This window comes from Mustelus asterias, chromosome 15 (assembly GCF_964213995.1).
Source record: "Mustelus asterias chromosome 15, sMusAst1.hap1.1, whole genome shotgun sequence".
In the NCBI taxonomy this organism is placed as follows: Eukaryota; Metazoa; Chordata; class Chondrichthyes; order Carcharhiniformes; family Triakidae; genus Mustelus; species Mustelus asterias.
The window spans coordinates 21,526,889-21,551,947 of NC_135815.1; the positions used below are offsets into that span (position 1 = coordinate 21,526,889).

At 47.9% G+C, this 25,059-nt stretch overlaps 1 protein-coding gene across 1 annotated transcript in view; it reads left to right on the forward strand.

Moving 5' to 3' along the window:
• Nucleotides 1–25,059, forward strand: part of LOC144504902 (WD repeat-containing protein 64-like) — a 139,768-nt gene that overhangs the window by 92,740 nt on the left and 21,969 nt on the right. The window contains exons 16-19 of the mRNA XM_078230650.1: nucleotides 5,364–5,466; nucleotides 9,148–9,209; nucleotides 11,711–11,823; nucleotides 13,135–13,317. Of these exons, the coding sequence (XP_078086776.1) occupies nucleotides 5,364–5,466; nucleotides 9,148–9,209; nucleotides 11,711–11,823; nucleotides 13,135–13,317 (461 nt within the window). The remainder of the gene's footprint in view (nucleotides 1–5,363; nucleotides 5,467–9,147; nucleotides 9,210–11,710; nucleotides 11,824–13,134; nucleotides 13,318–25,059) is intronic.

Genomic DNA, 25,059 nt, shown 5'->3' on the forward strand with positions numbered 1-25,059 from the left:
ACATTAATTTATGAGATTATTAAAAGCTTGCTAATCAATAATCATAGATTTAGACACGCATTCCAAGCACCATGCTAAATGTCGATAAATATTTTTTAACATGTCATTAACTATCATAAAAACCTAATTAGAAAATTGAATATTTATCATTCTTTTCTAAGACTATGGGGCAAGGAGGAGAGAGACTAGTTCCAGGCCAAAATTAAATGAAATGAAAGGAAGCCCAAGGTGGCAGGGGCACAGAACTGTGTGGTAATAAAAATATGGAATTGAAAGCTAGCCTCAGTAACTGTGAAACTATCAGTGATTGTTGCAAAAACCCATTTGGTTTACTAATCCCCTCTTGGAAAGGAAATTTGACATACTTACCTGCAAATTGTCACATTCTTCTATTTGATGTAAGTGTACCATTCATCAGGTAAGGATCAGTGAAACCATAATGTGGGTTCTTCATTTGAAGATAAGACCATATGCATATCATGTTAACTAAGAGGCTAAGTATCCAGTAAAAACCCACTTGGACTCATAAATGGGATAAAAATGAGTGCATTTGTAGCTTCGCATATATAGTCACACATGCCTTGTCTTGCTCCCTCAAGAACAAAGAACAAAGAACAAAGAACAATGCAGCACAGGAACAGGCCCTTCGGCCCTCCAAGCCCGTGCTGCTCCCTGGTCCAAACTAGACCATTCTTTTGTATCCCTCCATTCCCACTCCGTTCATGTGGCTATCTAGATAAGTCTTAAACGTTCCCAGTGTGTCCGCCTCCACCACCTTGCCTGGCAGCGCATTCCAGGCCCCCACAACCCTCTGTGTAAAATATGTCCTTCTGATATCTGTGTTAAACCTCCCCCCCTTCACCTTGAACCTATGACCCCTCGTGAACGTCACCACCGACCTGGGGAAAAGCTTCCCACCGTTCACCCTATCTATGCCTTTCATAATTTTATACACCTCTATTAAGTCTCCCCTCATCGTCTGTCTTTCCAGGGAGAACAACCACAGTTTACCCAATCTCTCCTCATAACTAAGCCCCTCCATACCAGGCAACATCCTGGTAAACCTCCTCTGTACTCTCTCCAAAGCCTCCACGTCCTTCTGGTAGTGTGGCGACCAGAACTGGACGCAGTATTCCAAATGCGGCCGAACCAACGTTCTATACATCTGCAACATCAGACCCCAACTTTTATACTCTATGCCCCGTCCTATAAAGGCAAGCATGCCATATGCCTTCTTCACCACCTTCTCCACCTGTGACGTCACCTTCAAGGATCTGTGGACTTGCACACCCAGGTCCCTCTGCATATCTACACCCTTTATGGGTCTGCCATTTATCGTATAGCTCCTCCCTACATTATTTCTACCAAAATGCATCACTTCGCATTTATCTGGATTGAACTCCATCTGCCATTTCTTTGCCCAAATTTCCAGCCTATCTATATCCTTCTGTAGCCTCTGACAATGCTCCTCACTATCTGCAAGTCCTGCCAATTTTGTGTCGTCCGCAAACTTACTGATCACCCCAGAACTGATTGTCATCCTTTAAGTCCAGAAGTGCCATGTGCAGCTCCGAAAAGGAATTCCGGGCTTTACCACTTTGATGCAAAATGATCAAAGAGATGAAACTGGAATTAAATGGTAAATTTTTCAAGGTCACACTGATGGATACCTTGCTGCCTGCTCTGCGTGAACAAGGTATGCCTTAAAGCTTGACCATGCTCGAGCAGCAAAAACTGCTGCAGTAAAAAGGAAAATGTAGATAATGCACTAAAAAAGCAAATGTACTTAACGTTTTGAGCACCAAGTTGGAAAGAGATATCTTTTAGAAGCTTATTCCTGCAGGGCAAGTGCATCCAAAGTTATTGTTGTCAATTTTTAAACACTGCCTTAGAAACTCACATTCTGACGAACTGTTTTGTTTTTAATTGATAGAGTTGGACCTAACACCATCGGTAGCTCCATACGAGGGATTTAATTTGACACTATTCCCTGTCTTGCAACCTAACCCTATCCTGTTGTCGGCACATCACGATGGTTCCATCCAATTTTGGAGTACAGAGGTAATGAAAAAATAATATGAGCTATTTCTATCTATTGACCTGGAAATCTGTGGCTGAACATTCACTGAATGCATGTTCCTGCTTTCGTGCCATTGGCGTGATACTCACAATCCCACTCTTCTAAATATTAAAATCAACCGATAATTCTGCACAGGTACTTTCCTTTCCAGAAGGAATTCACATTGATTAAATCAAGTCTGCTGTTCTGGGTTTAGTTGCTTCCTAAGCTTCATGTCTGGCCCTGAATATTGTTTGTGAAAATGACTGGATTATTGGAAAGCTGTCACTCTCTGTTTGAAGCTTTATGACTGAAAGGTAGACTTGCCTCATGCAGTCAAAATCAGAGGGAATGTATGAAGACTCATCTCTGTCAATTTATTTTTAATGTCCCTTTACTTGAGTAAACCCCGCAGACCATTCTTTCTCATCTCTGTGATTTAGGGAAAAAGGCCGAAGAAAAATAAATTTGCAACATATGATGAACCTGTAGTAATTCTCTCGTTGGTCACGATGAGTGGAATTTTAGAGCCCTCTCACTTTTCACATGGACCGGAACATGCAAGAGATAATATTGTCACTCCCAGCAGTGTAATACATCTGCCTGAGTGGAGGAAGTCGCCTACCCCCCCCACACCCCCCCCCCCCGCCCCCCCCCACACCCCCGCCACCGCAGTTGTGACACATATAGACACAACCGACAGGTAAAGCTGCTGACTTTCCAACACATCGTGGACCTCCCCCTACCAAGGGGGAAAGCACAAATTGTGGGGGCAGAATGAAGCCCTTATGTGGCCATTAAGTGGTCACTTCAGTCCCTCAGTAGGTCCAAGGGTCTGACGCCTCTGCTGTCCCTGTAATGAGATAGGTCAGAAGTGGGTGGCTAGGTGGTGAGCATGCGACCTGCAGGATGTTATGAGACCAGTAGGGGAGCATACACCCCAGGCCACTGTGTGCGGAGCTATCACCAGGCAGTGATTTTTCTCCAATTGGCCTTTGGGTCGGAGGGGGGACAGTCTCAATATCCGATTAAGGATGAAGGGCAGGCTCCCGAAGCTGGAGGTTCCATTAGGAGGCCCTCCAGTCTGGAAGCATGTTGCAACCTGCAGTGCAGCTCAGAGACAAAGTGAGCATCTCCACCTTGAGGCACCCTCTCAACTGGCTTCAGCAGCTGGACCCACCACCATTGTGGAGGGTCAACCTTGCGCTCAGAGCAGGCAGCTGTGGGGGGACCACAAAGAAGCTGGCCTGGGGCACTAGCTCCTGGTGCCAGGGAAGCCATTTCCAGGCAGTTGGCCTCGGGATGGGAAGGGGAGTGTAGGTGGCAGCTGCAGGTCAACTTGAAATTCCCATTCGGCCTCAGATAATAGACCTCAATTGGTCTTTTATCCCCTTCATTGGTTATCCGGCCCTTATGAGAAAATTCACCTTCGTCTGGGCAAATGTTTGTGTTTCCCTGCGTCTGTGCTTGCCCAATACATGAGTAAATATCTTGCTCCAGAGCTGAGTGTGACATGGGGAATTAGTTTGGTTGCCTTTCGAATTTAGCTTACTGCTTTCCAGCTCGCACATTTACAGTTTCTTCCCCCCATTTGTCAGTGCTTGATGTTTTGTTTTGCAACAGCACCATCTACAGTCTTGCAAGGCTGTTTTTATTTCTCTCCCTGCTGCCCTTGTCCTTCTGATTAATAGAGGTCAGAGCTGAGGAAGATGCTGTTGAAAAAGCATTGGCAAACATTGCACTGCACCGCAGAGATGGCGGACATTGCTGCCATTATGTGCAGGCCGTGGAGAGAGTTAATGCTTAAGATAGTGGATGAGGTGTCAGTCAAGTGGACTAATTGTCCTGGATGATGCTGGAGCTGCACTCATCCAGGCCAGTGGAAGGTATTCCATCACATGTCTGACTTGTGCCTCTTACATGGTGGACAGGCTTTGCAGTGTCAGGAGGTGAATCCACTCACCACAGAATTGCCAGACTCTGATCTGCTTTGGTAGCCATAGAATTTATGTGCTATTCCCGTTCTGCTTCTGCCCATTGCGCCATTCTATCCAGTGCACTATTCAGCACCCAAAAATGAACCTGTGCATTCATCATGTCCAGATGCCACATTGGAACCTGCAACTTGGTGGGGGGTTGGCGTGCAGTGGAGGGAATATGCCCAACTTTGGATAGGTGGCAGTCCTGGAATCTGACCTCCTTACCGATCGACATTAATTTGACATCCCACTGACCAGGCTGTTAGAAAATCTGCTCAGTTGTCCTAATTTTGCGAGGGAGGAGATGACTATTATCTCTCTCCCACCCCCTACCCACTCACCACCAGTTTGAAGTTTCACAAGTAGGCTTACATGAACATTGCAATGAAGTTACAATGAAAATCCCCTCGTCGTCACACTCCGGCACCTGTTCGGGTACACTGAGGGAGAATTTAGCATGGCCAATGCACCTAAGCCAGCACGTCTTTTGGACTGTGGAAGGAAACCGGAGCACCCGGAGGAAACCCACGCAGACACAGGGAGAATGTGCAGACTCTGCACAGACAGTGACCCAAGCCAGGAATTGAACCAGGGTCCCTTGAGCTGTGAGGCAGCAGTGCTAACCACTGTGCCACCATGCCAAACTCCCAAGGCCCCTACAAAAAAGAGGTCAGGGGCTTAAGATCTATCAAAAGAAAGTAATTATCAGATTGTGGGCGACGCTCGCCCTTGAGAAGGTGGTGCGGCTCCTTTAAGCTGCTGTAACCCGGGTGGTGAAAGCTGTCCCGCCGTACAGTGGCCCAGTGGTTAGCACTGCTGCCTCACAGCGCCAGGGACCTGGGTTCGATTCCCAGTTTGGGTCACTGTCTGTGTGGAGTCTGCCATGTCTGCATGGGGTTCCTCCGGGTGCTCCAGTTTCCTGAAAGGGATACGGGTTAGATGCATTGGCCATACTAAATTCTCCAAAACAAGCGCCGGAGTGTGGCGACCAGGGGATTTTCACAGTAACTTCATTGCAGTGTTGATGTAAGCCTACTTGTGACACTAATAAATAAACTTTAAACTTTAACTGTTGAGTCGAGAACTCCAGGATTTGGACCCAGCAACAACAAGGTAATGGTGATCTGTCCAAGTCAGGACTGGGAGTGACATGAAGGAGAACCTGGTGTTCCCAGGCACCCATTGCCCTTGGTCATCCACATGGTGGAGGGAAGGGGTTTGCTTCACTTCTGTACATCCATGAACAGACTAACATAATTCCTGAGGAACTTGTTTCCCGTCATGTTGTGTGATACAAAATTCTTCCATTTCTCTTTCTTTTACAGGGTAAACAATTGGCAAAAATCTTGCCTACGATACAGTTTTCAAATCCTATCACGGCAGTCTGCGTAGATGATAGTTGGACTCTACTTATAGCTGGAAATCAGAGTAAGTAGTCTTTTACTTTATGGAGGAGGTGATCAGCTATATTTGTTTTAAGCAAATGCATCTTTTCCAGGTCATCAGCTTGCTTCAGGATGATGTGAAGTGACAGAAAATCAAAATTAACCCCAGGGTGGAATTTTCCCGTCCCACTCGCCACGGGAGTCATAGCAGGCGGGATAGGACCATGCAAAGGTCCGTTGACCTCAGGCGGAATTTTCGGATCTTGGGGCGAGCGTGGCCGGAAAATCCCACCCAATGTCTCATCCTGCTTGTTGGACAGCAGAGGATTGGGAGCATGGAAGGGGCGAAAAATAAAAAATTGGAAAGCAGTCTTCAACCCACTCTGTATATGGTTGCTGCTATTTTAATGGTGGTGGGTCCATCTCCCATTGCAGAGAAGCAAAAAAATTTGTTGTCATATTTCAGATTCACCCTGTTCTGCTGGGAGCTGGATTCAGACTTAACAGCTGCTGGCTGAGTTTCCCAGGGCTTGGGAAATCCAGCCATGAAATAGAGATGCAAGCTCCCTGTTGGAGTGGGCTACTGCTTTTTACAGGACTCCCTGCGAACCAGGAGACGTTTGAGTGCTTGCCCCACTTACAGTCCCTTAAGGAGATCTTCACCTCCTTTCATAGCTTCCTGCTTCCTGCAATGATAGCCCTAGGCCATACTCTTTCCCTCCTGGCCACTAAGCTCTTCTGCTGCCTCTGGCTTATCACTCTCTTCTCCCCATCCCCACCAAGCCCCAATCTCTACTAATTGCCAGGGATTGTCCCATCAGGCCCTGGCTCTGAGCTGTTACTTTGCCCACCCAGGGAAAGCCTTGTTAATTGGCTTATTTAATGGTAGATGGACATTTTACTGAGCTTCTGCAGTTCAATTCAGCAGGATTGCTTGCATACCCTGCATTTCTCCCCACCTCCCTCAGGGTCAATGAGTATTATGCACTTGTCACCATCCAATTGACTTTTGATCAGGGTCAAGGCTACAGGTGTGTGAAGCACTGGGCTGCATTCTGTTTGGCCATGCCACAGTGAAAATGACAATCCTGGTATGGGAGTAGGAAATCTTCTCTGTTCAAGATTCATTAACAATGTTCTTTAGTTTTCCGTTTCAAATTTACTCGCAAGTTGTGGGTGTCACCAATTATAGCCCATTATTAGTTGCCTTGACAAGGTGGCATATCTAAACGACAGCCTTCTATTTGTCTGGTTGAAAGAAGAGTATGTTTTAAAATAGAGGCAAATTGGCAAACTGGCCCTATGCAAGGATAAATCAGACTCGAACAAAAGTACTTTCATTCACTTAAAGGAAACAGTTTTCAGGAAAGCAGCTCAGTATTGAGCTCAGTTAAGGCAATGAAAGCTGCAAATTGACCAGTCAAGGAATCATTGGTGAAGAAGATTGTTAAAAGCAATGCAAGTAGAAGCAAGATACTTTTTTTTAGAAATGGTTTAACTCCTCAATTGGGCTGTTGAAGGATTCCTCAAGCAGATCCAAATGATCTTCCTAAGGAAACAGTGGAAGCCGGGCCTTTGACTATATTCAAGGCTGAATTAGACAGAGTTTTAGTCAACAAGAGGTTCAAGCGTGGAAAGTGATGTTGAGGCCACAATCAGCCATGGTCTTATCGAATGGTGGAGCAGCCTCAAAGAGTCCCATGGCCTACTCCTGCTCTTCATTCTTGCATTTTAGTGGTTTCCCTGGATATAACAAAGGTAGCAGTCCTCACTGCATAAAAAGCGTGAGTTATCAATTTTGCCCAAATCGTCCAGGACCCTCCCATATGATCCCAACTCCCTAAGTTAGAGTCAGATAGTTCTGATTACCTGGTAACTTGCCTTGGAAATATTACACAGATTAAATCCTAATCTAAAACCTAGTTAGCCACAGAACTGACTCCCCAATCACTCACACTGATTCCCCCGACTCACCCTCTAACCCCCGATTCCATCGGACCCCCCAACTCCTCCCCTGACCAACCAGACGAGCTCCCAACACCCGGCTTCCTGCCTGAACCTCCAACTCCCCTCAACCAAACCTGACTAGCTTCCACCACCCGACTCTCACACACCCTCCTGACCCAACCTGTTTAGCTTCCACTGTACAGCTCCCCGAACCCACTGACCCCACCTGAACCAACCACATCACTGCCTCCCGTCTGACCCTGTGCGACCCGACCTGACTAACCCACACCCCCCCAAGCCCAACTAATATAGGTCGGCAAACACAATTGTGATAGGTGAACAGGGTTTTACATGAGTTAGGACATGGGTAGCAAAGTTGTGGATGACCTCAAGTTTAGGGAGGATAGAATGTGAGAGGTTGCACACAATTACATTGGGATGGTTGAGTGTAGAGGTAACAAAGGCAGTGGTTGAGGGGTGAGGGATCCGGCTCCAGATGAGCTGAAGTAGTAAAGAGTTGATCGATGCGACAGAGGTGGAATTAAACACTCTTACTGAAGGCGTGGATATATGATCAGTAGCTCATCTCAGGATCAATTATGACACCAACCTTTTGTACAGTTTGACCAAATCAGGAGGTCAGGACTTCTTTGTCTAGCTATGAGAAGAAAACTCCTGTATTCAAGCTGTGAGCTCTGACAACATTCATCTTGAAATGATGAAGAATCTATGCCCCATTATGCTCAAGCTTTTATGGTTGAGCTGTGGCATTGGTATTTGCCTGAAAATATTTGATTTGATTTGATTTATTATTGTTAAATGTATTAGCATACAGTGAAAAGTATTGGTTCTTGTGCACTATACAGACAGAGCATACCGTTCATAGAGAAGGAAACGAGAGAGTGCAGAATGTAGTGTTACAGTCATAGCTAGGGCGTAGAGAAAGATCAACTTAATGCGAGGTAGGTCCATTCAAAAGTCTGACGGCAGCAGGAAAGAAACTGTTCTTGAGTTGGTTGGTACATGTCCTCAGACTTTCGTATCTTTTCCGATGGAAGAAGTGGAAGAGAATCTCCGGGGTGCATGGGATCCTTAATTCTGCTGGCTGCTTTGCCAAGGCATTAAAATTACCCAGGCCTACATCATCAGGGTGAAGTATTAGATGTGTACTGCTCGGAGCTTCTGTCCTCATTTCTAAGTACGGAGGTGGGGCAACAAACCACACTGGAATGAAACAATTTGAAGACTCCTCTTTCATTATAGAACAGCGCCTCTATTTTAAAAAAGAGCTCATTCAAACATTACATTTGGTTAAGTTTGACACAGCAAAGAAAAAATAGCTACTTGGGCACTGTACAGAATGGCACGGTGGCACAGTGGTTAGCACTGCTACCTCACAGCACCAGGGACCCAGGTTCAATTCCGGTCTTGGTCTCTGTCTGTGTGGAGCTTGCACTTTCTCCCCGTGTCTGCGTGGGTTTCCTTTGGGTACTCCGGTTTCCTCCCACAGTCCAAAGATGTGCAGGTTATGTTGATTGGCCATGCTAAATTGACCCTAGTGTCAGGGGGATTAACAGGGTAAATGTGAGGGGTTACGGGAATAGGCCTGGGTGGGATTGTGGTCAGTACAGACTCGATGGGCTGAATAGCCGCCTTCTGTACAGTAGGGATTATTGCTTCAGCTCTTAGGAAACTAGTCTACACCATTGCATTTACAACAGGCACCAAGTTCAAAAGCTTATCCTCATAAAATTAAACAATATATGTTCTCATACAGGAGGACACATAATAATCTGGGATATTTCAGAATTTCTGGATGATCCATTCTTGTCAAATAAGGTACGTTTCATAGTTTAACTAAAGCAAAGAATTTAGAAAGTAATATTCTTTGGTGAGAAATTATTGATTGGGAAAAGAAATTATGTGTCAGAATGTGTAGAGTTTGAACTCTTCCCGTCTCAATTGCTTGAGGCGGGGGTGATTACCTTTCAGGAAGTTAAAACTTACCTGATAGAAGTCTACAAGATTATGAGGGACATGGACAGAGTGGATAGTCAGGAGCTTTTTCCCTTGGTGGAAGAGTCAGTTACTAGGGGGCACAGGTTTAAGGTGCGAGGGGCAAGGTTTAAAGGAGATGTACTAGGCAAGTTTTTTACACAGAGAGTAGTGGGAGACTGGAACTCACTGTCGGGGGAGGTAGCGGAAGCAGATACAATAGTGACTTTTAAGGGGCTAGGGTATGGAGAAAGATCAACTTAATATAAGGTAGGTCCATTCAAAAGTCTGATGGCAGTAGGGAAGAAGCTGCTCTTAAGTTGGTTGGTACATGACCTCAGATGTCTTTACCGATGGAAGAAGATGGAAGAGAGTACATCCGTGATGTGTGGCATCCTTGATTATTCTGGCTGCTTTTCCAAGGCAGCGGGAAGCGTAGACAGAATCAATGAATGGGATGCTGGTTTGCGTGATGGACTGAGCTTCGTTCATGACCCTTTGCAGTTTCTTGTGGTCTTGGACAGAGCAGGAGCCATACCAAGCTGTGATACAACCAGAAAGAATGCTTTCTATGGTGCATCTATTAAAGTTGGTAAGAGTCGTAGCTGACATGCTGAATTTCCTTAGTCTCCTGAGAAAGTAGAGGTGTTGGTGGGCCTTCTTAACTATAGCATTGGCGTGGCAAGACCAGGACAGTTTGTTGGTGATCTAGAAACTTGAAGCTCTCAACCATTTCCACTTTGTCCCCATTGATGTAGACAAGGGCATGTCCTCCACTACGCTTCCTGAAGTCAATAACTATCTCCTTCATTTTACTGACATTGAAAGAGAGAGATTATTGTCATCGCACCAATTCACCAGGTTCTCTGACACTTCCCTGTACTCCATCTCACCATTGTTTGAGATTCGACCCACTACGGTGGTGTCATTAGCAAACTTGAAAATAGAGTTGGAGGGGAATTTGGCCACGCAGTCGTAGATGTATAAGGAGTATAGTAGGGGGCTGAGGACACAGCCTTGTGGGGCACCAGTGTTGAGGATAATGGTGGAGGAGGTGCTGTTGCCTATCCTTAATGATTGTGGTCTGTGGGTTAGGAAGACTAGGATCCAATTGGTCTTGTGGTAAAAGAAGCACAGTTTTTACCATTGCGCGAAAACTTGGCAAAGTCAGGAGTGAGGCCATTAACGTGATCCTCGCCCACATCCGAGCAGATGCCCACTTTACCAAGGCCCAAAAATAGCCGCGATCCGAATCGCGCTTGAAAAGGGCGCAACGGCAATTTAAATACATTTGCATGCATTTAAATTGAATTAATGGGCTGCCCTCCCAACTTTACCAGCATTTCCCCCTTTGCCACTGCATTCACACGTCCAGATTCGCGCAAAACAGACATGGTCCACAAAGGTCTGTTTCGGGCGCTCCAGCTTCTGAAGAGGTAAGTTCAGAGCTTCCAACGGCTCTTTAACTCAGATCGGTGGTGGGGGGCGAGGAAGGCGGACCAGATCATTCTCTGGTGAGGGTGGGGAGGGAAGAGGAGGCAGGTCAGATGTATCTCTGGTTGGGGGGAGGGAGGAGGGAGGCCAGATCATTGTCTGGTGGGGGGGGGGAGGGAGGCCAGATCATTCTCTGGCGGGAGGAGGGGGGGAGGGGGGTGAGGGAGGAAGGAGGCCAGATCATTGTCTGGTGGTGGGGCAGGGAGGCCCGATCATTCTCTGGTGGGGGGAGGGAGGCCAGATGGATCTCTGGTTGGGGGGGGTGGGCAGGAGGCAGGGCGGGACTGCTGCCACTCTGTGGGCGATCGTGGGGGGAGGGGAGGTGGCAGAGGGTCGCGATCGGTCTGGGTAGTGGGGGGGGGTGAGTGGATAAGGGGGATAGTTATGTTGTGGGGCTGGGGCGATGTCTGTGGGGGCCATCGCTCCTGCTTTTCGCTCCTGGGCCGCTTTATCCGCTTTTTGTGGCTCGGGAGCGATGTGACAGGGGCGCGATTTTTTTCCACAATTTTTTCTCACCGCGCATGCGCAGTTCAAAGCTCCAATCAGATTAGCAGCATTTCAGACGTGATAAGCCCCGCCCACAGCGCAGTTCAGTCCCACGATTTCTTTTTCAGGCTGAGTGCGTATGGGGGGGGCCTGAGAGAAATTTCCAAGTCAGATCTGAATTGCGTCCAGATTCAGCACTTAGAATGAAAATGGTAAAATCGGGCCCAGTAACTACGAGGCATGTTAATATGCTGAATATTCTGTGGAATTTATGGTATAGTCATTTACAAGAAACAGACATTGATAATTTCCATCCTTCCTTTAGTATAATTTTTACAGATGTCATATTTTCTCCATTTTTGTAGGAATCTATCAATCGCCTAATTAGTTGGAGAGCCCACAATTTGCAAATAGTGAATCTGTTCCATGTGGAGAATGTATCTGTCGTTGTTTCTGCGTCCATAGATTGTTCTATCAGGTATAATTTAGGATTGATATTAATTCAGCCTTGTTGATGTTTTTGCAAACAGTCGGCACTTGTACCTTTTGCATGATATGTTGAATATTTTAATGATTTCAGTTTTCAGGGTCAGCTGGTTGGGTGTTGCATGGTATTCTTCAGGTGTTATCTCCTCTTTCAAATCTACATATTTCAACGCCTATTTGAAATCTGCTCTCAGTGCCTTCATTTGTTAACTATTCTTGGGTCATGAACATTGCTGGCTAAGCTGGCATTTGTTTGCCATCCCTAGATGGCCTGAGGAAAGTGATGGTGGACCTACTTCTGCAAGGTTTCAGGCAGTTTGATACAATGGATTGACATGCTAAACCACTTTAGGAACAGTTAAGTGTCAACCCTTTGTTGACACTTTTAGGTTTGGGTTTATTTATTAGTGTCACATGTAGACTTACATTAACACTGCAATAAAGTTACTGTGAAAATCACCTAGTCGCCACACTCCGGCGCCTATTCTGGTACACTGAGGGAGAATTTAGCATGCCCAATGCACCCAACCAGCACGTCTTTCGGACTGTGGGAGTAAACCGGAGCAGCCGGAGGAAACCCACGCAGACACGGGGAGAACGTGCAGACTCCGCACAGACAGTGACCCAAGCCGGGTATCTAACCCGGGTCCCTGTGAGGCAGCCGTGCCCACCACTCTGCCACCTTTGGTGTGCAATTGGAGCTGCACACAGGCCAGACAGGGAGAGTATTGCAAGTATTGTGAGTATCAGTTGGATTTTTTTGCAGAATCATATTCTCCTGCCAACAGTGGCATTGTGGCAGCACCTTAGCTTTACATTTCCGATTTCATTGGTCTACAGTGCTCAGAATGATGAATACTCCAAAAAAAATCTATTGCTTTAAATTTTAAATTTGCTTTGATAATAGAAAACCAAAAAATTATATAAAACTAGGGACAGAATTGAACATTGGGACTAAATTATGTCTACATTCCCTGGTTCACACATTCTTAATTCTTAAATGCTGCTTCAACTCAGGTGTCTTTCCCTACCTGTCAACTTTCTCATCTCCTTTGATCCCCTGTCATCTTCTCCCATTATTTGTTGTCTCCTTCAGTACTTTTTCCTGGAAATCACAGCTGTGTTTGAGAGCTTGATATATCAGGAATTGTGACATGAGCTTTTTAATTTTGTCACATGCATAGAAGTACCCTCACCCAGGCTCATCTCTGCTGGCCACTTTCTTGGCAAACCATTGCAACTGTTCTACTTTTCGAAAGGAAGCTATTGAAAGGAACAGTGATTGACTTTTATTATTCTCCAGGATTTGGTACGCACCAAATGGCCATTACATCGGATACTTTGGACAACACAGCACGTTGGTATTAACGAACTCCATTGAGTTCACTTTACCATGCGACATAACTGAAGCACCTGTGGAAAGCAAGTCAAAGAAATCTGAGAAGAGTGCCCAGTTGGACTATCCCCTGATGGTGGATTGGGAAAGGTGAGATGGCAAATGCCATTTGAATTTGATTGCACCAAATTTTACATTTGACCCGACAGAAAATTTGTTAACACGCAAACTATGATGGAAATGTGGAGTTGTTGATAAAATTAAGCTATTTTGTGTCTTTTATGGTATGAGTTACAGAGTCATAGAGGTTTACAGCATGGAAACAGGCCCTTCGGCCCAACTTGCCCATGCCACCCTTTTTTTAAAATCCTCTACACCCATCTTATCCATGTAACTATCTAACTGCTTTTTAAAAGACAAAATTGTACTCGCCTCTACTACTGCCTCTGGCAGCTTGTTCCAGACATTCACCACCCTCTGTGTAAAACAATTGCCCCTCTGGACACTTTTGTATCTCTCCCCTCTCACCTTAAACCTGTGCCCTCTAGTTTTAGACTCCCCCACCTTTGGGAAAAGATCTTGACTTTCTAGCTGATCTATGCCCCTCATTATTTTATAGACCTCTATAAGATCACCACTCAGCCTCCTATGCTCCAGAGAAAAAAGTTCCAGTCTATCCAGCCTCTCCTTATAACTCAAACCATCAAGTCCTGATAGCATCCTAGTAAATCTTTTCTGCACTCTTTCTAGTTTAATAATATCCTTTCTATAATAGGGTGACCTGAACTGTACACAGTATTCCAAGTGTGGCCTTACCAATGTGTTATATAACTTCAACAGGACGTCCCAACTCCTGTATTCAATGTTCTAAGATCTGAAGTATATTAATATCTAAGAATCTGATAAGATTCAATTAAAAATGTATTAATTGGATGTCTCCAAAATTAACTTGATGATAAAATCATGGGGTGGGGATGGGGGTTGGGAGGTAGGGTGTTTGCTGGAACTCATTGCTTCCCTGGATGATTATAGCACAAGTTTTGTCTCCTCCAGAGGCTCTGCATTTTCCTGAATGTCATCTCCTTATGAAGGTCCTTGCATAGGCAGGATCGTCTGCTCGTCCTGTGTGCAGAGCACAGATAGTGACTGTATTGCAGGGTTCCATACATACACATGTCCTGGTTGTTGGAGATTGTTGGTGTTGAGCGATAAGGGTGTGCTGCATTGGGCAGTGTGTGAGGCTAATGGTGCAATTTACGGGAAACGGCATTTGAAGATCCATTCACTGACCCTGAACATTATGCAGCACTCCATCCAGGTCCTCGCGCTAGAACCCTTGCATTGACTGCCACAGCTCCTTGCCCCACTGCCTTTGCAAAGTTTATCTGCAGGTTCTCCTGGTCTCTGCTGGGTAGAAGACTGCTGTCTTCCTCTCCACCTTCTGCATCAAGGCCTCCTGTGCAGTGGTGGAGGAATCCTGGAACTTGCTCTCTGTCACAGTGTGCCATTCTTCTTTCCTTCCCAGTAACTGTTGGCGTCAGTAGAATGACTCCCAGCATCTGCTGTAGCCCAGTGTACCTCCCCTTTAAGAGTTGCTGACTGGTGTGCCATGCAGGGTTACTTTAAATCATGCTAGCCTCTCGCGGCTTTGTGACGCCTATTCGGACACAACATCAGAAGTATTGTCCTGCATCACAATCCTTGTGCCTTTTCCGTGTCCTGTCGAATTTTGTGGTCAGTCAGTATATCAGTGTCACTTTGGTGATCCACAAGTTGCTATTCTAGTGGTTAAAATAACTTCACACAGTGGCTGTGCTTCATCTTATTTTTGAAGTGTACTGTTGTATTTCAGGGTTTGTCCAAACAGAAAGGGGGAAAAATTGAGTCACATCATAACTTAAACCTATGCCTTTGTAGGTGCTATATGATGCGCTATCAATAAGGCGAAAGACTACCGATGTGCCAATACAAGTGTAGGCTTTTATTCACAACAGAATCAGGAGCAGATCCCAACAAGTAACCGACCTGGACTGAACAAGGGGGAGGAGACAGCCACCTTTATACTAGGTGCCGAGGGGAGGAACCAAACTGGAAGGGGATGTGTCCAGGTATGACAAACACACAACGGTGGTCCATATAGGACAAAGGCACAACTGAGGTCCACCACATTTACCCCTTCCTTTAAAAAAACGACATGGGGGTGAAGCGGAAACAATATTACAAGTCCAGATGAACCGGTGGCTTTATCCGCCGTCGCGATCGTCGTAGTGCAGGTCGCAGAGTTGTCCGAGCAGGGAGCGATGTCGGTCCAGGCTCCGTACAGTGAGCGTCGAGGGAATGCGCCAGATGGTGTGAAGTGGACCGATCCGTCGTTCCGTCCAGTCGTCAGGTACTGTGTGGCGACAGCTCCGGCGACTCAAGCGAGCTGTACACAGGGGCGAGAGGAGCGAGCAGTGGCCCTGGTGGCGTATGGGGAACAGTGGGAACCGGAGCTAGGGGGTGGGGGGCCGCAACAGGCTCTGGGCACACTACATTGGGGACAGGGACTGAGGGAGGAAGAGGTGCAGCAAACTCCGAGTGGACAACACCAGGGGCCGTGGGGCGGAAGGACGTGGTGACCTCAGGGGCATCCGCGGGTGCCAAGTCACGGACAGAAACCGTGTCCTCCCGCCCATCAGGGTACGCTACGTAAGCGTATTGAGGATTAGCATGGAGCAATTGGACCTCCTCGACCAAGGCCTTATGGGTCCGGACATGCTTCCAAAGCAGGACGGGCCCCGGGGACATCAGCCAATCCGGGAGCGAAGTACCCGAGGAGGACTTCCTGGGAAACGAAAACATCCGCTCGTGAGGGGTTGTATTAGTCGCTGTGCACAAGAGTGACCTAATGGAATGTAATGCGTCCGGAAGGACGTCTTGCCAACGGCTGACTGGAAGGCCCCTAGACCATAACGCTAATAGGACGGCCTTCCAGACGGTTGCATTCTCCCGCTCTACTTGACCATTGCCCCTGGGGTTATAGCTAGTGGTGCGGCTGGAGGCAATGCCTTTTGCGAGCAGGTACTGCCTCAGCTCGTCACTCATGAAAGAGGACCCACGATCGCTATGAACATAGGCTGGGAAGCCGAACAGGGTGAAGAGCTTGTTCAGGGTCCGAATCACTGTAGCCGTGGTCATGTCCGAGCAGGGGAAGGCAAAAGGGAAACATGAGTATTCATCAATGATATTCAGGAAATAAACATTGCGGTTAGAGGAGGGGAGGGGGCCTTTAAAATCAATGCTAAGGCGCTCAAACGCGCGAGTGGCCTTTACAAGGTGCGCCCTACCTGGCCGGTAGAACTGCGGTTTACACTCAGCGCAGATCCTGCATTGCCTGGTAATCGTCTGGACTTCCTCGAGGGAGAAGGGTAGGTTATGGGACCTGACAAAATGGAAAAATCTGGTGACACCCGGATGACAGAGGTCGTTATGGAGGGACTGTAGCTGGTCCAGTTGGGCGCTGGCACATGATCCACAGGACAGGGCATCTGGGGGCTCATTGAGCTTCCCGGGCTGGTACATAATGTCATATCTGTAGGTGGAGAGCTCAATCCTCCACCGCAAGATCTTGTCATTCTTAATCTTGCCCTTTTGCCTGGTGTTAAACAGGAAGGCAACTGACCGCTGGTCCGTAATTAAGGTGAATCGTTGGCCCGCGAGGTAATGGCGCCAGTGCCGGACGGCTTCCACGATGGCCTGGGACTCCTTCTCGACCGAGGAGTGTCGAATCTCAGGGCCTTGTAAGGTCCGGGAAAAGAAGGCCACCGGACGGCCCCTCTGGTTAAGGGTGGCGGCTAGGGCAAAGTCAGATGCATCACTTTCCACTTGGAATGGGATGGATTCGTCCACAGCATGCATCGTGGCCTTCGCGATGTCTGCTTTGATGTCGTCGAAGGCCTGATGGGCCTCCTCCGCCAGGGGAAAAGAGGTCGATTTTAGGAGCGGACAGGCTTTATCCGCGTAACGGGGAACCCACTGGGCATAATAGGAGAAGAAGCCCAGGCATCTCCTCAGTGCTTTGAGGATAATAGGAAGGGGAAGCTGCATAAGGGGACGCATACGGGCTGGGTCGGGGCCAAGGACACCATTTTCTATCACGTACCCAAGGATGGCGAGGCGGCGTGTCCGGAAAACACATTTCACCTCATTATATGTGAGGTTCAGGAGAGTGGCCGTACGAAGGAATTTTCGTAGGTTGGCATCATGATCCTGCAGGTCATGGCCACAGATGGTGACGTTATCCAGATACGGGAAAGTGGCCCGTAGCCCGTGCTGGTCTACCATTTGATCCATGGCCCGCTGGAAGACTGAGACCCCATTGGTGACACCAAAGGGGACTCGGAGGAACTGGTAGAGGCGGCCATCCACCTCAAAGGCAGTATATGGGCGATCCTCCGAGCGGATAGGGAGCTGGTGGTAAGCCGATTTCAAATCGATCGTCGAGAAAACCCTATAGTGCGCGATGCGGTTGACTATGTCCGCGATACGGGGAAGAGGATATGCATCTAGTTGGGTATACCTGTTTATGGTCTGGCTGTAGTCAATCACCATGCGGTGTTTCTCCCCCGATTTAACTACGACCACTTGCGCCCTCCAGGGGCTGGTGCTGGCCTGGATAATCCCTTCCCGGAGCAACCGTTGTACCTCGGACCGATTGAAGGCCCGGTCATCCGCACTATAGCGCCTACTCTTGGTGGCTATAGGCCTACAATCTGGGGTGAGGTTATCAAATAAGGGGGGGGGGGGGATCTTGAGGGTCGAGAGACTGCAGGTGGTGTGTGAGGGGCGCTGCAGTGACGGCGCCTTGCAGACGAAGAGCGGGGGATAAGGGCCATCATACTGCAGGGTGACGCTCCTATGATGGCTGAGGAAATCTAACCCCAGCAGTACAGCTGCGCAGAGTCACGGCAGCACGAGGAGCCGAAAACGCTCGTAGACTGTGCCCTGTATCGTCAGCGTCACCAAGCAGCACCCGAGGACCTCCACCGAGTGGGAATTCGAGGCCATGGAGATGGTCTGGCTCCAGGGTCGCACGGGAAGGGCATATTGACGCACTGTGCGAGGGTGTATAAAACTTTCTGTGCTCCCACAGTCGAACAGGCAGTTTTCTGCATGACCATTTACCTTGATCTCCATTATAGAACATAGAACATAGAACATAGAACATTACAGCGCAGAACAGGCCCTTCGGCCCACGATGTTGCACCGACCAGTTAAAAAAAAAAACTGTGACCCTCCAACCTAAACCAATTTCTTTTCGTCCATGAACCTATCTACGGATCTCTTAAACGCCCCCAAACTAGGCGCATTTACTACTGATGCTGGCAGGGCATTCCAATCCCTCACCACCCTCTGGGTAAAGAACCTACCCCTGACATCGGTTCTATAACTACCCCCCCTCAATTTAAAGCCATGCCCCCTCGTGCTGGATTTCTCCATCAGAGGAAAAAGGCTATCACTATCCACCCTATCTAAACCTCTAATCATCTTATATGTTTCAATAAGATCCCCTCTTCGCCGCCGCCTTTCCAGCGAAAACAATCCCAAATCCCTCAGCCTCTCCTCATAGGATCTCCCCTCCATACCAGGCAACATCCTGGTAAACCTCCTCTGCACCCTCTCCAAAGCCTCCACATCCTTCCTGTAATGTGGGGACCAGAACTGCACACAGTACTCCAAGTGCGGCCGCACCAGAGTTGTGTACAGTTGCAACATAACGCTACGACTCCTAAATTCAATCCCCCTACCAATAAACGCCAAGACACCATATGCCTTCTTAACAACCTTATCTACTTGATTCCCAACTTTCAGGGATCTATGCACACATATACCTAGATCCCTCTGCTCCTCCACACTATTCAAAGTCCTCCCGTTAGCCCTATACTCAACACATCTGTTATTCCTACCAAAGTGAATTACCTCACACTTCTCCGCATTAAACTCCATCCGCCACCTTTCGGCCCAACTTTGCAACCTGTCTAAGTCTTCCTGCAAACTACGACACCCTTCCTCACTGTCTACCACACCACCGACTTTGGTGTCATCAGCAAATTTGCTAATCCACCCAACTATACCCTCATCCAGATCATTAATAAATATTACAAACAGCAGTGGCCCCAAAACAGATCCCTGAGGTACACCACTTGTAACCGCACTCCATGATGAATATTTACTATCAACCACCACCCTCTGTTTCCTATCCGCTAGCCAATTCCTGATCCAATTTCCTAGATCACCCCCAATCCCATACATCTGCATTTTCTGCAGAAGCCTACCATGGTGAACCTTATCAAACGCCTTACTAAAATCCATATATACCACGTCCACTGCCCTGCCCCCATCCACCTCCTTGGTCACTTTCTCAAAAAACTCAATAAGGTTAGTAAGGCACGACCTACCTGCCACAAAACCATGCTGACTATCACCTATCAATTCATTACTCTCCAAATAACTATAAATCCTATCCCTTATAATTTTTTCCAACATCTTGCCGACAACAGAAGTGAGACTCACCGGTCTATAATTCCCGGGGAAGTCTCTGTTCCCCTTCTTGTCTTGGAGAGTTGATGAGGCTGCGACTGGCCCAGGCAAATCGATGCCACCGTCGAATCAAAGAAGAATCCGTCTTTGTCGCCGTCTGATGACATCACGGATAAAGCTTCCTGCTCAGCGCGTCTTGATGCCAGTCTCAAAGATGGCGATTCCCGCGCTTCCGGTGACCGCATCAAAGATGGCGATTCCCGCGCTTCCGGTGACCGCATCAAAGATGGCGATTCGCGCGCAGCCGCCGCCTGCATCAAAGATGGCTGCGCCCGCGGAACACATGTGGCGCCACGAGGCTTCGGAAGCAGCTTTGCCCGGCAGACTTTAGCGAAGTGGCCTAGCTTACGGCATCCGGAGCAAATTGCGTCCTTCGCCGGGCCGCGACGCCGAGGGTGCTTGGGTAGGCCGTAAAAGTAACATTTGGGCCCCGCCAGAACAGCCGTCGCGGTGGAGCCATCGGTAGAACGGGATACAAGGTAAGACCCGAGATTGTGAGAGGCCGCTTCTAACATTTCAGCCATCGTGGCTGTTTTTCGGAGATCTAGGTCATCTTGTTCCAGCAGGCGCTGCCGGATGTATGTAGACTCAATGCCCGCAACGTAGGCGTCGCGGATCAGGTCCTCCATGTTCTGAGCTGCTGTAACAGCCTTACAGTCACAAGCTCGAGCTAGGACCCGCAGGGCGCGCAGAAATTGGGCGCACGATTCTCCTGGCTGCTGCTTGCGGGTAGTTAGGAGATGTCTGGCGTAAACCACGTTAGGGCTCTTTCGGAACTGCCCTTTTAGGAGTTCGATGGCGTCCGCGTATGTAGCAGCGTCCCGGAAGATTCCATAGACAGCTTCGCTTACCCGGGCGCGGAGCACGTGGAGTTTAGCGTCGTCGGTGTCGATGGCCGCAGCGGTGTCGATGAATGCTTCGAAGCAGTCCAGCCAATGGTCAAATTTATCAGAGGCTCCAACCTCTTGAGGGTCTAATGCTAACTTGTCGGGTTTTAGAAACTGCTCCATGCTGGTCAACTGTTGTGAATAAAATTGATGCGCTATCAATAAGGCAAAAGACTACCTGTGTGCCAATACAAGTGTAGGCTTTTATTCACAACAGAATCAGGAGCAGATCCCAACAAGTAACCGACCTGGACTGAACAAGGGGGAGGAGACAGCCACCTTTATACTAGGTGCCGAGGGGAGGAACCAAACTGGAAGGGGGTGTGTCCAGGTATGACAAGCACACACAACGGTGGTCCATATAGGACAAAGGCACAACTGAGGTCCACCACACTATATATGGGTTAACATATCCAAATTTCATAATTAACCTTCTAATTATCCCGTCTGCTACTGCCCGCTAAATCCATGGACATTAATTCTGCTAACCAAAAGGGAAAATGCTGGAAAATCTCAGCAGGTCTGGCAGCATCTGTAAGGAGAGAAAAGAGCTGACGTTTCGAGTCCAGATGACCCTTTGTCAAAGCTGGAAGGCATAGAAAGTGGGAGATATTTATACTACAGGGTGAGGGAATGAAAGATGAGTCATAGCCACAGAAACCAGGGGAAAAGACTGCTAATAGCTGTCCATAGAGAGAATAAAGGGTGTGAATGGCCAAATGGCAGAGAAGCTAAAATGAAGATGTTGGAAGCCGTCAATATGGCGCAGGGCATCATAGGAATCCCAGACGTAGGTTGGGAGGGAATGGACCAGGGGAGCGAGGATGGAGTCAGGTTAGAGGAAATAAGTTCAGTGGTGCAGGAGCATGCTGACACAATGGGCCTACCAGGACAGTCCTTTTTGTGTTTTTTTTCCAGGACAGTCCTTTTCCAGTTCGCAGGCCCTAACTGCCTCGTATTCACCATGGATGTGCAATCTCTCTACACCTCCATCCCACACCAGGACAGCCTGAGAGCTCTTCGCTTCTTTCTTGAAAAGAGGCCTGAACAATTCCCATCCACCACCACTCTCCTCCGCCTGGCTGAACTCGTTCTATTCCCCAACAACTTCTCCTTTAACTCATCCCACTTTCTCCAAATCAAAGGAGTAGCAATGGACACCTGCATGGGTCCTAGCTATGCTTGTCTTTTTATGAGGTATGTGGAACATTCCTTGTTCCAGGTTTACCCAGGTCCCCTCCCACAACTCCTTTACCAGTACATCGATGACTATTTTGGTGACGCTTCATTCTCTCGTCCAGACCTCGAAAAATTCATCAACTTCGCTTCCAGTTTCCACCCCTCCATCGCCTTCACCTGGTCCATCTCAGACACTTCTCTTCCCTTCCTTGACCTTTCCGTCTCCATTTCCAGCAATAGACTATCTACCAATATCCATTACAAGCCCACTGACTCCCACAGCTATCTGGACTACAGCTCTTCACACCCTACATCCTGTAAGGACTCCATCCCTTTCAGCTCCTTTGCCTCCATCGCATTTGTTCCGATGATGCCACTTTCCAAAGTGGTGCTTCAAATATGTGCTCCTTTTTCCTCAACTGTGGATTCCCATCTACAATTGTTGACAGGGCCCTCAACAGCGTGCAGTCCATCTCCCATGCCACGACCCTCACCCCCTTGCCTCCCTCCTAGAACAAGGATAGAGTCTCCCTTGTTCTCACATTGCACCCCAACAGCCTCTGCATGCAAAGCATAATCCTTCGCCATTTTCGCCAACTCCAGCACGATGCTGCCATCAAACACATCTTCCCTTCACTCCCTCAGTCAGCATTCCGCAGAGACCATTCCCTCCAGGATAACCTAGTCCATTCCTCCACTATACCCAACACCTCCTCCGTCACTCATGGCACCTTCCCATGCAATCGCAGAAGGTGTAACACCTGCCCCTTTCCCTCTTCTATGCTTACCACCCAAGGTCCAAAACATTCATTCCAGGTTAAGCAGCGTTTTACTTGCACCTTTTTCAATTTGGTGTATTGCATTCGCTGCTCCCAATGTGGTCTTCTCTACATCGGAGAGACCAAGCATAGACTGGGTGATCGCTTTGCTGAGCACCTTCGGTCTGTGCGCAATCAGGACCCTGACCTTCCTGTTGCTTGCCATTTTAACACACGATCCTGCTCCCATGCCCACATGTCTGTCCTTGGCTTGCTGCAAGGTTCCAGTGAAGCTCAACGCAAACTGGAGGAACAGCATCTCATCTTCTGGCTACGCACATTATAGCCTTCCAGTCTCAACATTGAATTCAACAACTTCAGATGATTAGCTCTACCCCACCTCGACCTCTTTGTTTTCATTTTATTTAATTTTTTACTGTCCTCTACCTTTTATTTCTTTATTGTCTTTCTTCATTTTTCTTCCCCACCCCCAACTCTTCCCCCTACTTTATCCCCCTTCCATTACCTTTTCTCCCCCTTTGCTTCTCCTTTTCTAAATCTTACCTCTGTCCCATCCATTCCGCTCCCCGCCACCCCCCCCTCCCCCCCCCCCCCCCCCCCCCCCCCCCCCCAACCCAACATCTTCATTTTGGTTTCTCTGCCTTTTGGCCATTCACACCCTTTATTCTCTCTGTGGACTGCCATTAGCAGTCTTTTCCCCTGGTTTCTGTGGCTATGACTCATCTTTCATTCCCTCACCCTGCAGTATAAATTTCTCCCACTTTCTGTGCCTTTTAGCTTTGACAAAGGGTCGTCTGGACTCGAAACATCAGCTCTTTTATCCCCTTACAGATGCTGCCAGACCTGCTGAGATTTTCCAGCATTTTCCCTTTTGGTTCCAGGTTCCAGCAGTCGCAGTAATTTGCTTTTATTAATTCTGCTAACTTGTCTGCTATGCCTGCAATTCACCAATGTATAAGCTCAAAGGGGATAGCTTCATGGTAATGTTGTCAGCAAATTATGAACAAGTCTTGGTCCTTCGCTGTATCATTAAACGTTCATTGATGTAAAGGGGCTGAGATCAAAGATTGGAGAATCCCATAGCCTGGTAGAAATCTCTGTACCTCACTCTGAGACTCCAGCTCAATAATGCACTTACCCTCAGTGATAGTCCATTTCCAGGATTTGTGCTGGCTCCTTCATTACTCAACATCTGCATTGGGAGATCACTTAATTTTGTGGAGGTTCATTTACACTACATTCTGCACTCTCCTTTCCTTCTCTGTGCACGGTATGCTGTTTCTGTACAGCACGCAAGAAACAATACTTTTCACTATACACTAATAATACATGTGACAATAATAAATCAAATCAAATTATGCTGAAGATGTCACTTTTGTGACAAGGCAAAGATTCTCTCTACCTTCCCATATTGTGCATGCTGCATGCATCCCCTTCCAGTAATATATGCACAATCCCTTCGACCCCCTTGTTTTTCTGTGTTTCAGGCTGTGCCGTCGGGCTACAGCTTCCCTCTTCTTGGTCTTCCCTCTGCCTTCCATCGTTCGGCCTCTTCACCCACCTCTCTGACCCTCTGCCTACCATTGTGAGCCCTTGACCTTCACACCCCCCCCCCCCACTCCCCCTTGCACAACACTCCTTCCACATTGCCCCCCCTTGTTTTGGTCAGCCCACACGCAACCCCCCCGCACCCCCCATCCCGGCCTCATCTTGTACCCCACTCACAGTTCAATGCAGGCCTTTGTTGCAGTGACTATGTGTGTCCTGCAGCACAGTGCTGTCCAGGTAGACACTGCTGTGTGGCAACATGGGGGAGCATTACTGATCTTACTCGGTGACACAGGAGGGTTCATGGGTCCAGCAGTCCATGAGCTTGGCATGGAAATGAAGTCAGATCTCGGTCTGCCCAGGCATGAGTGGTATACAGAGCATAGCAGCCATGCAGCCCTATGGCAGATAGACTTTGTTGCTCTCACCTGGAAGTCTCTGGCAAACTAGGGGGTGCCTTGTGCATGCTTTATCAATGGGGTTTCAGACCAATGTAATTTCATACCAGCATGAGGTAAGATCAGAAGGCTTGACGGAATTCTGGCAGGCTGCTTTTTTATTGAGCATTCATGAGATGAAAATGAAGCAAGTGGCGTTGACGCCACCTGCCAGCAGGAAGGACTGACCTGGCAATGGGAGAATTGCAATGTGATTTTACGGTGACGGATTTCTGACTTTTTGGCTCTCGCTAGATTCTCTGTTTCCACCTGCCACCAAACCCACCACGGGCAGGATTGACACCTCTAATGTTACAATGGCAAGCTCAAGCATGTCATTGGAGTTGAAGCTGGCACTATGACAAAAGGTGAAATGGATGCTAAAGAAGACTTCACCTGCTGCTTTCAGTAAAAGGTGTTACCTGAGAGTTTTGTGATGAGTTTGCAAAGAGGTCATGCATAGTACAATAGGAGAATTTGCAC